At 53.7% G+C, this 13,260-nt stretch overlaps 1 protein-coding gene across 1 annotated transcript in view; it reads right to left on the bottom strand.

Moving 5' to 3' along the window:
• Positions 1-713: 713 nt before the first annotated feature.
• The window catches only part of XKR7 (XK related 7), a 34,356-nt gene continuing 21,809 nt past the window's right edge, over positions 714-13,260 (bottom strand). Inside the window, exons 2-3 of the mRNA XM_074969532.1 lie at positions 2,784-2,983; positions 714-2,177 (exon numbers count right to left, since the gene is read on the bottom strand). Coding sequence (XP_074825633.1) covers positions 1,225-2,177; positions 2,784-2,983 — 1,153 coding nt within the window. The 3' untranslated portion in view covers positions 714-1,224. The remainder of the gene's footprint in view (positions 2,178-2,783; positions 2,984-13,260) is intronic.

Consider the following 13,260-nt stretch of genomic DNA (forward strand, 5'->3'; position numbering starts at 1 on the left):
GGGCTGTTGCCATTGGCTTGGCCTGGCCTCAAGCAAACACCTCATTCTGCTCCAGCTTTCTCCCTGTTGTCTCCAGCTCCTGCCAGCCCAGCTTCGCCAACGGGCTCCCTGGGATCCCAGGAGCTCTCTCCATCATGACCCCAACACTCTAGGGAGAATCCCCCGCCACGCTCACCCCATGGGACGCTGGGGATTATTAACCTTCCTATGTCCCCTTTGCTCAGAGGCCGAAGTGCATCTGCCCCCATGGATTGGCACAGCTGTGGCAGGCATCTCAGGGGGGGTGTGTGTGTGTGGGGGGAACAATGGGGAAGGGGCCCAAGATCATTCCCTTAATTCCAAGGCCCAGGGAATGGCGGGAACAGACTTCACACAGGAATGATAAAGGATTGCGCCTGTGATCTTGCCATGCTCCACCTTACCCCAGCACCCCCGGCACGCCCCAGCACCCAGTGTGTGTTCCAGCAACCAGGGCCCCACCTTTCCCCCAGAGCTCCGCATGCTTCAGCCCCACTTCCCAGGGCCCCCCTGTGCCCAGAGTAACTGGGGGTTGTGGTGCACTTCTGTACCCAGGGCGCTCAGCCTGCCCTGATTCCCCCCCCCCCCATTCCATGGCGCCTCACACACCCTGCTCCCCAGCTCCGGCCAGTCCTCACACCCACAAGGAAGCTGCTCCCCACCCTCTCCAGCCGGGCTCTGTGCAACCCCTCCTGCACTAGGTGCCCTGCCCCTTTGCCGGTGGCTAGAGGCCACACCATGGGGTGGCTCCAGGCTGTTTGAGCTCAGGTACAGGTGAGGTATTTCAGCACCAACAAGACTCCCGCCTGGAGGGGAGGATGGACTCCTCTGGGCCCATCTGTGGGGGTGCCAGGGAGGCAGCCTGGATGCAACTGGGGCACAGGGAGGAAAACTTTGCCATGGCATTGCCTAGAGGGGGAGCTCGTCAAGGCAGAGCGGGGCGGGTAGCACCAGCTGACCTCGCCAACCCGTCTGGGATGGGGGGTAGAGCGGGGAGGTGGGGGGCCATCAGTGCGAATGAACACAAAGGCAAAATGCTAAGAAGATACTGGACAGCCACTCTCCAGGGCAGCGGAAGGCTGGGCTTGGCTGGCGGCCAGTGGGCTCTGACCAGCGACCCCCTTGGGTTCTGGAAATGCACCATTGTGTCAGCCCCACGGTGGGGGTGGGGGGGCATGCTAGGCAGTTACAGGCTCCCGCGGTGGCCTACACCGTGGTCTCATACTCCAGCACCTCCTGCGAGGCCCCCATGCTGCGGTACTGCAGGCGGGGGGTAGCCGGAGAAGAATACTCCAGCGCTAGGATCGTCTTACGGAGCCGCCTGTCAATGAAATGGGCGTCCCAGGCAGGGTACTTCTTCCTGGGCAGATCTATTCGGATGACGGGCCCTTCTGTCCGGGGGGCGCGGGCAACAGGGGTTGGGGGGACGCTTGGCCTGACCTGAAAAACAGGCACGCAGCTGTCCCTGTCCCCTGGCACCCCTTCCCTCTCCCCCCCTGTAGTCCGTGGCAAGGAGCGTGGGGGGCTGGTGATTACGTCCTCCGGGGGTCCCACGCAGGCGGCCGGCGCCTTTTTGAAAATGCAGCCGCTGGTCTGGGGGCCGAACACTGGCCCGTTGGGGTGCAAGAGGCAGTAGTAGATGAACATGAAGAAGATGCCCAGGGCGAAGCTGGAGGAGACCACGCAGACGATGATTAAGGCGTCGAAGTCGGCGGTGGCCTGGCGGTCATAGTACATGTACCAGAGCCCGGTGAGGGCCGCGTTCTCCGCCAGCGTAATGGTGTAGTAGATGGCCATGCGGCAGCGGCTCCGGCCCTCCTTCACGTTGAACCAGCAGAAGATGTAGATGATGCCCACGACCATGTTGTAGATGATCTCCTCCCACTTGGACATGCAGAAGTCCGTCTCCCCCTGGATGATCCAGAAGGTCATGATGCACCAATGCGTGACGATGAAGATGCCAAAGTAGAGCTGGAACACGGAGGCAAAGAGGGCGAAGGCAATGGCGCGGGCAGCGATGGTGAACAGGTGCCAGAGGATCTGCACCACTGCCCCCTTGTAGGACATGGGCATCTTGTCCTCACGCGAGTCCCGCAGCACCTTCTGGTAGGAGGCGATCATCCACGCCAGGGACACCAGGGAGGCCGAGGCCGAGAGACCTGCGGAGACACAGAATGAGTCAGGGAGTTGGAGGGGAGAGGAAGGAGAGGAACAGTAGGAGGGGATGGTATGAGATGGGAGGAAGAGGAAGGGAAGACAGAAGATGGAACATGGGTGTGGCCAGGCTGGATCAGATACCAGCTCCCTCTAGCCCAGAGTCCTGTCTGTGCCAGGGCCCAACATCAGATCCTGCAGGGGAAGGGGTAAGAATCCGCAGGAGCAGATATGCGATAATCTGCCACCACATTAGGTCTCCTCCCGGTCCCTCAGTTAGAGACTCTGGCTTCAGCTCCAAAGCAGGAGGTTTTATGTCCCTTCCAGAATTTGACCATTAACTATTGACAGCTCTGGTTGTTTTTGTTATCCGTACAAGTGTCCAATCCCTTTTCGACTCTTGCTAAATTCTTGGCCTCAACAACTCCCAGTGGCAGAGAGTTCCACAGTCTCCTCCCCCTTTGCGTGAGAAACCCTTTCTGTCTCTCAGTTTTGAATTTGCCACCTTTTAATTTTGTGGCACGTCCCCTGCAGTGACAGGTGATGAGAGGGGGCAGGAAGGCAGATGGAGGGCCGGGATGGGGGCTGGGTCGGCGGGGGGCGTCCCTTACCCTGCAGGGGCTCGATGTTGTTCTGTTGCACCATGATGCTCAGCTGCAGCACCAGCTGGGGGGCGCTCTTCAGGAAGGTCTCCAGCAGCCGCAGCATGCTGATGTCCGCGCTCTCGAACATCATCCTCCAGTAGAAGTGGCTCTGTCTGTGCTCTGACTGCCAGCGGCTCTGGAGGCCGAGGTACAGGGTCCGGAGGTACCTGTGCAGGAGGCAGGGAAGACAGCGGGTGAGACCGGAGTGAGCCCGTGCTCCCCACTCGCTCGACCCCTGAATGTCAGAGACTGGCACGCGGCCCTGCTGCCCGGCCCAGCCATGCAGTCTAGGCCACAGAATCCTGCATTGTGGGGCCAGGGTAAGGCACCGAAGTTTGGGAAACTTGAGGATCCTTCCAAGTATGCTCAGATTCATCCCGAGCACGTTCATAGCTGGCCACAGAAACCCGGGATGGGGGAGATGAGTATCCTCCTTCCCCTCGCAGCGAATAGGCCAGCTGGCATCGCGCTCCCCTCTGGCCCTGCAGTGGAGCAGAGGGGCAGGGGGCTGCCCGGTTGGATACCCCGCCTTTGGGACGAGACATTGAAGCGAGGTCCTTTCTCGCTCTCCTCGGTGGCTGCCTCGGGGTAACGAGGTATCCCGGCGGCAGGGGAGAACAGCCGCGTCCAGGCCAGCGCCCCCTCTCAGTGAAGCAGCTGCTAATGCATGGGGATCAGGATCTTCCATCTTGAGCTCTTGCCTGCCCTGAGTGTTTAACTCACTGCTTTGTGATGCCCTTTGGGATCCCTGGGGTGCCAAAGGAACTCGGTAAAACTCCCACTCGGGTCTAATGTCCCATGCTCCCCCCTGGGGCTGACCCCGTTCTGCCAACGCCTTCGCTGGGCAAGGAGACGCGTGACAGGACAAGTGAGTCCACTAGCAGATGCTTTCCTGTGCTCTGCCTGCTTGAAGTCTCCGTAGGAGCAGGATTTTATAATTGTACTATGAGAATTAATGTATGATTTGATTTCATCCTGCCAGCCACCCTTTTTGAATAGCAGAAAGGAATGACCCTCTGACAGACTGCCAGTGTCTGTACTGATGTTAAGGCAGGGACAGACCAGCACAATCCTCATGTCTGATTAAGGTCACCCTTTTGTTTTAGGATAAGTTATAATGTCTACTACGGTTTCCTATATGTATTACAAATTAGGCACTCTAGTTAAATATACATTTCTTTGTTTTAAGGTTTAGTAAGTAAGAGACAGGATCTTGTCTATGATAACAGGATCTATGTTAAGGAGATTAGAGGAAGGCTTAATTTACAATGTCTTTCACTCAAAATAAACTGACACAGTTTGTATTCTCAAAGGTCTCTGTAAAAAGACGGTTTGTGTGAATGAGGAATGTTTGCATCAGGAAAAGATAAGGTGTGAAGGCCATTGTTATAGCCAGATGGTCAAGGAAGAAGGAGTGAAGAGACTTAAGGACACCAGAGAACCATCAACATGCATCCATAATGAAGGAAGGGCAGATTGACGACCCTGAGGTGAAGGCTGACACCCCTAAAGACAGGACAATTGATTAAATTGGAACCAGGACAGCTTGACCCTCTCGGAGGTGTATTGGAATGTTTACATCAAAAGATACACGAATTAAGAAGTAACCGGTCACAAAATGACACAGCAAAATCCATAGACTTCAACAGAGAAAAAAGACTATAAGAAGAGGGTGCTTGGCCATGGGACTTTGGGTTCATCTTGCCACGCTCTGGGAGCATCGGATCACAACCAACAGAGCCCTGCTCCCCTTTGCGACCAATCTGGCTGTCCACTAGACTAGTAACTATAAACATCGACTGGCAGGACTGTGTGCATGGGGTGTGTGATTGAAAAGCACACGCTAACTGTTGTATTCTCAATAAATGCGGCGTGCTGCCTTCTCCCCTATAAAGATCCCGTGTACTTCTTATAAGTATAACATTTTCCCCTCTGGCTCTGCATGTTAATAGCTGTTACTGGCCATGGGGCAAGTGCTGAGCTCTTCCTCCTGGGCACAGAGGGCCCCAAAGGCAGCCAGATTGGTGCCTGGTGAGGTAGGAGGATGCCGGGGTCCATGCAGGGATCCCGTGTTGTGTGCCATGAAACAGAGCCCTGTGCAGACGCCCTGCAGCCTTGTACAGGAGGCTTTTGTGGCTGGGGGGAATGTGGGAGAGGTAGAGGACTGGTCAGCCTGACTGCCAATCAGCAAGAGAGTAACCCAAACCCACCCTCACAGGGATCCAGGAGAGACTGGGCATGCTGGGCTCAGGCCGGGACAGGGAACTGGGCATACCCAGCTGCCCCTAAGGGGGATCCCCTCGCAGGATATGCAGGGTATCAGTGGGTACGGAGTCTGGCTAGGCTGTACATCCCCACGGTTGCTCATGCCACAGAGCCTGGCCTCTTTGTATACTGAGTCCCAGTATCTTTCCCTGGGATATCACCGTACCTTTTGCCTTGTGAACGCGGAGTTCTGGTCTATTTCACTGGGATCACACCCACTCTCCCCTCCAGCGTGAGATCCCTGGTCTATCTCGCTGGGTTGCACACTGACCTGGGGGGTGCAGTTTGGCAGCACTGATCTCAGAGGGAGAACGTGGCATCTTGGCTTTCGGAAGTGGATATCTATTTTTTCCCTAACCCGACTGAGGCCTGCCCCTCTTCCCCTGCCATGCTGATCAGACAGGATAAAGGGAACAGCTGCTCTGACTGAGACCTCGGGAGCCGTATGCAGGAAACTCACAGGGTTTTGATGACGGAGCCTTCCCTGGCTCTGGCTGCTGCCATCACATGGCTTGTGCCTGCCATATGGTAGCCAGTGTGGGGTCAGCGGAGGTGTTTGTGTGGACACATGCTTGTGATTTACAAACAGGCCGTCTCTTACCTTGCAAACAGGGACTGGACTCCCTTCCCCCTCCCCAGCAACAAGCCTGGGACTGACCAGCTGCGCTGGGTCTGTGGTGAGCCATTGCCAGAGGCCGAGGAAGAGGCTTTTGTGCTTTTACACTGCCCTCTGCTCCAGTGAAGCAGGCAGCTCCTATGCAGCCACGGGGCCGCAGGAATCCTGCCTACATGACAATCTGAGGTGTGACTGCGGCATGGGTACACACCCCCAGCCTGGCTGTGATCTCCCCATCTCCAGGAACAGCAGCAGCGAAGCTAGCCCTCAAGTACACCCCCAAGGCCAGTGTGTGCAGCCCTGCTGTTGTCTCTGCTATCACGGCTTCCCTGCTATTGGCACCAGAGCTAACTTGGGTACGTCTACGGTCACCCCCCTGACTCCAGTGTAGACAGAGCCTTAGGGTGAGCACAATTCAAGCTGCAAATTCCCTTCTGTCTTATAGCCCAGCCCCCAGGTCTTCTGCGGGGTGACTAGTCTGTGGGAATTACCCACAGCCATGCACATCAGTGAGCAATGGCTCCAGCCGTGTGAGCTTAAACACAAAAAGGAAGCTTACAAGAATTGGAAGCTTGGACAGATGACTAGGGAGGAGTATAAAAATATTGCTTAAGCACGCAGGGGTAGAGTAATCAGGAAAGCCAAAGCACAATTGGAGTTGCAGCTAGCAAGAGATGTGAAGGGTAGCAAGTAGGGCTTCTACAGGTATGTTGGCAATAAGGAGGTCAGGGAAAGTGTGGGACCCTTACTGAATGAGGGAGGCAACCTAGGGACAGATGATGTGGAAAAAGCTGGAGTACTCAATGCTTTTTTTGCCTCTGTCTTCACAGAGGTCAGCTCCCGGACTGCTGCACTGGGCAGCACAGCATGGGGAGGAGACGAGCAGCCCTCAGTGGTGAAAGAACAGGTTCAGGACTATTTAGAAAAGCTGGATGTGCACAAGTCCATGGGGCCGGATCTAATGCAGCCGAGGGTGCTGAGGGAGTTGGCGGATGTGATTGCAGAGCCATTGGCCGTTATCTTTAAAAACTCGTGGCGATGGGGGGAGGTCCCGGATGACTGGAACGAGGCAAATATCATGCTCCTCTTTAAAAATGGGAAGAAGGAGAATCCGGGGAACTACAGACCCGTCAGCCTCACCTCAGTCCCTGGAAAACCATGGAGCAGGTCCCCAAGGAATCCACTGTGAAGCACTCGGAGGAGACGAAGGTGATCGGGAACAGTCAACATGGATTCACCAAGGGCAAGTCGTGCCTGACCAACCTGATTGTCTTCTGTGAGGAGATAACTGGCTCTGTGGATATGGGGAAAGCGATGGACGCGATATACCTTGACTTTAGCAAAGCTTTTGATACAGTCTCCCACAATATACTTGCCAGCAAGTTAAAGAAGTATGGGCTGGATGAATGGACTATAAGGTGGATAGAAAGCTGGCTAGATTGTCAGGCTCAAAGGGTAGTGATCAATGGCTCCATGTCTAGTTGGCAGCCAGTATCAAGCAGAGTGCCCCAGAAGTTGGTCCTAGGGCCGGTTTTGTTCAACATCTTCATTAATGATCTGGAGGATGGGATGGATTGCACCTTCAGCAAATTCGTGGATGACACTAAACTGGAGGCAGAGGTAGATACTATGGAGGGTAGGGATAGGGTCCAGAGTGACCTAGATAAATTGGAGGATTGGGCCAAAAGAAATCTGATGAAGTTTAACAAGGACAAGTGCAGAGTCCTGCACTTAGGACGGAAGAATCCCATGTACCGCTACAGACTGGGGACCGACTGGTTAAGCAGCAGTTCTGCAGAAAAGGATCTGGGGATTACAGTGGATGAGAAGCTGGATATAAGCAGTGTGCCCTTATTGCCAGGAAGGCTAACAGCATATTGGGCTTCACTAATAGGAGCATTGCCAGCAGATCGAGGGCAGTGATTATTCCCCTCTATTCGGCACTGGTGAGGCCACATCTGGAGTACTGCGTCCAGTTTTGGGACCCTCACTACAGAAAGGATGTGGACAAATTGGAGAGAGTCCAGCGGAGGGCAGCAAAAATGATCAGGGGGCTGAGGCACATGACTTACGAGAAAAGGCTGAGGGAACTGGGCTTATTTCGTCGACAGAAGAGAAGGGGGGTGGGGAGAGATTTGATAGCCGCCTTCAACTACCTGAAGGGGGGTTCCAAAGAGGATGGAGCTCGGCTGTCCTCAGTGGTGGCAGATGATAGAACAAGGAGCAATGGTCTCAAGTTGCAGTGGGGGAGGTCTAGGTAGGATATCAGGAAACACTATTTCACGCGGAGGGTGGTGAAGCACTGGAATGGGTTCTCTAGGGAGGTGGTGGAATCTCCATCCTTCGAGGTTTTTATGGTCAGGCTTGACAGAGCCCTGGCTGGGATAATTTAGTTGGGGTTGGTCCTGCTTTGAGCAGGGGGTTGGACTAGATTAGGGGTTCTCAAACTGGGGGTCAGGACCCCTCAGGGGGTCATGAGGTTATTACATGGGGGGTCGCGAGCTGTCAGCCTCCACTCCAAACCCCGCTTTGCCTCCAGCATTTATAATGGTGTTAGATATATAAAAAAGTGTTTTTAATTTATAAGGGGGGGTCGCACTCAGCAGCTTGCTATGTGAAAGGGGTCGCCAGTGCACAAGTTTGAGAACCACTGGACTAGATGACCTCCTTGTAGAACTGATCAATGAAATAGTTTTTAATTGTTCACTTTATTAATATAACTTCATAAGCAAAGTTTTTTGAATGAAACAACATTCATTCATAAAACCGGTTACCCCAATAACTGGCTAATTGAGTTTCACTTTCAATCCAATTGTTGCTTAAATCGCTGAAACTTACACAGTTTCAACATTGTAACTTCTGCTCACTGTTTGTCATTCATTATACTTGTCTATATTGTAACTTCTGTACACTGTTTGTCATTCCTTACACCTGTCCATATTGTAACTCAAACTCCATTTCAGCTTGTCCCAAACTCCCATTTTAAAATGCTCACTCCATTTTGTAAACCCTGCTGCAACCTTCATTTTGCAAAACCCTGCTGTAATCTGATGAGTGTAGTTTAGATGTGGGAATGAGGTATGGATGGATGATGGAATCAACCTCCAGCCCCAGCCTGTCCTGATGAAATAAAGTGTAAACGCCAACGGCTGAAGATGCAGACAACAGCCCTGACAAAGCAAGAAGAGTCCACCCTCAAAAGAAAAGAACAAAAGTACAACTGAAGAAACTTCAAAGCCAGGTCCCAGGCTGAAAGACACATGTCTGCAATTGACGGGTGATCAGTCACACCGGACCCAGAGGCAGCCTGACACAGCAGGACCTATAGACTCTGAATTCATACTAAAGCCTACAAAAAGGATGGATGCGATGGAAGACTTTGGAGGGTCACATTCTGCTGCCAACATGGAAGGGCATTGGTGCATGCCCAACAGAGACCCAGCTCTTCCTTGTGCCCGGCTTTCCTGGCCAGTTAGCCGCCACAAGCTACGAACCCACACCACGAACCCAAGCTACATTCAGGACTGGTAACTATACAGCAGCTGCAGAACATTTGGGGTGTGTGGGGTGTGTGTGTGTGTGTGTGTATACACAGGTACTAGATATTAGTTATTGGTCATAAATCAAATTGTGTTATAATAAGCGTGACATATTGTCTTGTCCCCTGAAACGATCCTGTTTAGTTTTATCTGCATAACATCCTGAGGTCTCTTCCAACCCTAATCTTCTATGATCCTATGATTCCCTGCAGGGTGCCCTGCCTGACCCAGGCCATACGGTCCCCAGAGATCTGAGGTTCCCTACAGCAGTGCCCTGTCATCTCATGGTCTCACCCTTGCTGTTCATTATCTCACATTCACAGGTGCTCAAGGAAAACTGACCACAAGTGAGGGCAGCTGCAATGCAGCGTGATTCACAGCCGGTCAGTGCTGGAGCTCCTGCCTTACCCAGCTCAAGGGCCAGGTATTCACCGCCAGAGGCTCTCCCCAGCTGCCTGTGGCTCTCACCAGGGCACTGGGGACAAACAGCCTCGGTGCTCACAGTCAATTACATCCTCTGAACTATACACTAGACATCCAATTCCTCTCTCTCCTCGCCCCGGGAAGGAGGAGAACTGTGCCAGCTGGGGAGCTGGATCCCTGGGGAAAGGGCGTCCCGAGAGGGCATGGCTGAGCCCCAGTGGTGGAGCAGGGCTGAGGAGCTGGTTGCTGGTCTGTGCTCCACGCTGCTCTGCCACTCAAACCACCTCACGTAGGTGTTGGAAGGCGGGAGACAAATGACTGGGAAAACAGAAAGATTAAGCAAAAGGAAGTGGGACTATAAAGCTCCCTCCCAACCTAGTAAAACTGTCACGCAAACTGATGGCCTTTGTATCAGATCCATAAAATGCTGTCAGTCGACTCCATTAGCTGGTGAGTGCCAGGAGAAAGCCGTATCCCAGCACTTTAAGCCCATATATCAGCTCCAAGGAGGTGGGGCTGGCCCCGCTCTGGCTGCTGGAAGACACCAAGGCCTGGCGCCCCCCCTGTGGTGCAGCCAGGAACATGCTGGCCGCCTCGGGAGAGCCTGAGCAAAGTTCATTTTCTCAGCTGCAATAAGTCACTGCTCCTGAGCGACTATTCCTGGGAAATGGGCTCCTTGCTGTGGGGCATGTGATAAAAGGCAGAGAGGAGACAGGGCCATATTTAGCCAGCGAACAGACAAATTACACTCCGCTGGCACCTTCAACACATATGTCTTTCCCAAGGAGCAAAGCCCCCCAACACACAGCCCGCGTGAGCACTCAGCTGCAGCTGCCATCTGTTCCAGCTGAGAGTTCCTCCTGGTTCAGTGCTTGCCTCCTCCCCATTCTTAGTGCAGGAAGTGTTGGCCCAACACATACGGAGCAGATCTCTTGGAAGATTTCAGTGCATGGAGAAGGGAAGGGAAGAATGGTCCCACCAATCCCCGCGGGACTTGCAGCAGGAGTCTCTGTGTGTGATTTCCCCTGAATAACACAGCTCCAAGCAAGGCTGTGTGGATGTCAAGCAACAGGGGCTGGTGTTCCCAAGCTGGGCTATCTCCCAGCCTGTGCAAAACCTCAGTGATCTTCGAGCAGGGAAAGAAAGGAAGAACGTGCTGCAGCGGAAATCCTGGGCAGGGGCGATGTGCTGGGGAAGGATGGCAGAGGACAGGTCTAGAGTCCTTTTCCATAACAGCTTCTCACACTTAGCCCCAGCTCCTTCTGGCTGCCTTGTGCTAGGAGCCCTCTTTACCCAGATTGGGGCTACGGGAGGCTGTGGGACCAGAGGGGGTGAATTGCCCAGCGAATGCTCTCAAAGGGGTGGGGCACCAGTGCTAGAAAGTTCTGCTCTTGAAAAGATCAACTTTGCAAAGCCAGAAGTTTGGTATGGAGTGGCCCAGGCATCTGCTCTCGGGTGTGGGGTTGGCTTTCCGCTTGGATTCTTTTGGAGTCCCTGGCTCTCAGATATCGGAGTCTGCTGGCACTCCAGGGATTAGGAATCAAAGTTTCTATTTCCATGGCCCTGCTATAATTCCCAGGGAGAGAAGCTAATGCTAGGCCAGAGCTGAGAAACCAGCGCTCAGGAGCAGAGCTGAAGAAATACCTGATTTGTCAGTTTGGTGGCTGAACTAAAAAATCCCAGGGGAAAACTGGTTTGTTTCGAGCCAAACTGACTTTTGGGTGTCTTGGTGGAATAAAATACAGAAGAAAATACGTGGGGGTCAACATGAAATATTTCCAGTTACACCTAGCCCTAGCCTCTGTTTGCCAGAAGCTGAGAATGGCAACAGGGGATGGATCACTTGATGATTCCCTGTTCTGTTCATTCCCTCTGGGGCACCTGGCGTTGGCCACTGTTGGAAGACAGGATTCTGGACTACATGGACCTTTGGTCTGACCCAGTATGGCCACTCTTATGTTCAAATATCAAATCAAACCAGACATTTTAAAATGGTTCATTTCAATTTTTTTTAAAGCAAAACGCTTCCAGATTTTTGATATTTTAGTTGTCAGCCAAAGGCATTTGCCGAATTCACTCTGAATTCATGGACAGTGTAGGGGTCCTGAAAAATGCATTTCTCACCAAATTTCCTATGTGCCAAAAATATTTCACCCAGCTCTGCTCAGGGGGTATGAAGAGAGGGAGCCCATAACAGGGAGCCTGGGGGCGACTTTGGGCTAGTGGGCAAACAGGAGTGAACAAGGCAGGGTCTATTTACCAGCCAGAGCTAGCTAGTGCTCACTCATGTGCTAGGAGTAACTTTAGGGTTAGGAAAAAGAAAAGGAGGACTTGTGGCACCTTAGAGACTAACAAATTTATTTGAGCATAAGCTTTAGGGTTAGGGTTATATCCGCGACAGGCTGAGGGTCATCCAGCGGCGGCAGGTGGCCAGCAGCAGGTTCATCGGGGTGTGGAGTATCTAGACCATGCAGAATGCAGGGATCCAAGGAACGTCTGTGTCAGTCTTGAGGCCAAGCACCGTTCTGCAGGACAGAATCGCCCCAAGGGGGATAAAGGAGAGAGAGCAAGGTGCAAAGCTGCAGCTAGGACACACGGGCAAGACAAGAGGGAGCAGTGGAGCAACTCCTATCATTGTGCAATAGCCACAGGCGCGCGCCTGTGAACACACCCAGAGGGAGATCGTTCCTCTTACTGGGCCAAATTCAAGCCTGGTGAAAACTGGTGCCTACCCATTGGTTTCAGTGGCGTTTTGCCTGATTACACCAGCCCTGGACTTGGTTCCGTGGTTTCTCAGTCCCTGGCTTATGGAGAAACGCACTGTTCAGAGTGTGCAAAGAGAAAGGCATCACTGCCAGGTAGTGCTCCCTCAGGCGGCTCTCCCCAGCCCAGACCCACTCATTCCACCTCACCCTCCGGCCCGGACAGCGCTCCACCTCGGTCTCCTCCAGCCCAAACTTCTGCCACACCCGCTCCCTAGGGCAGGTTAACAGCCCCCTGAAAGCTGCCGCTCGGTTCCCCACAGAGACGTACCGTCGCAGCAGCACTCCACATCCAAGTCCAGACCCACGGGACCAGCCCCCTTCCAGACTGCCCCTCAGGCAAGACCTGGGGTGCCACAGGTACCCCCACTCATCATGCAGCCCACCAGGCATGCAGCGATCTGCAGAGACCCCCTGCTTCCAGAGCACGGCGGCAGGGCTTTGTGAAGGAGGAAGAAGAGAGGGGGAAAGTGCAAGACACAGGGAGGGAAGGAGAGCAGATGGGAGCAGGTAGCAGCTGGCATCTGGGGGGCCAGGGCAGGGCCGCTGGGACCTGAAAGAGATCTCATTCTCAGACCCCCACCAGGAACTGGGAGTAAAGGAGCAGGAAGCCAGGGGCAGGAGGAAGATATTTGATCCTGCCCTGGGAATAGTGGCTGCTTTTTGCTCAGGCAAGAGCTCTAATAGGGGCAGTCATTTGTATACCGAAGCAGTCAAATGAATTTACCCCAGAGGGTGGGAAGATGCAGGAGAGCCGGTGGCACCGGTGCTCAGGTAGGGATGGGTGGGGAGGGGGAAGCTCCTAGAGATCTTGGGTCTTTCTATGTCTCTCTCACTGC

Source organism: Natator depressus, chromosome 13 (genome assembly GCF_965152275.1).
Source record: "Natator depressus isolate rNatDep1 chromosome 13, rNatDep2.hap1, whole genome shotgun sequence".
Lineage (NCBI taxonomy): Eukaryota > Metazoa > Chordata > Testudines > Cheloniidae > Natator > Natator depressus.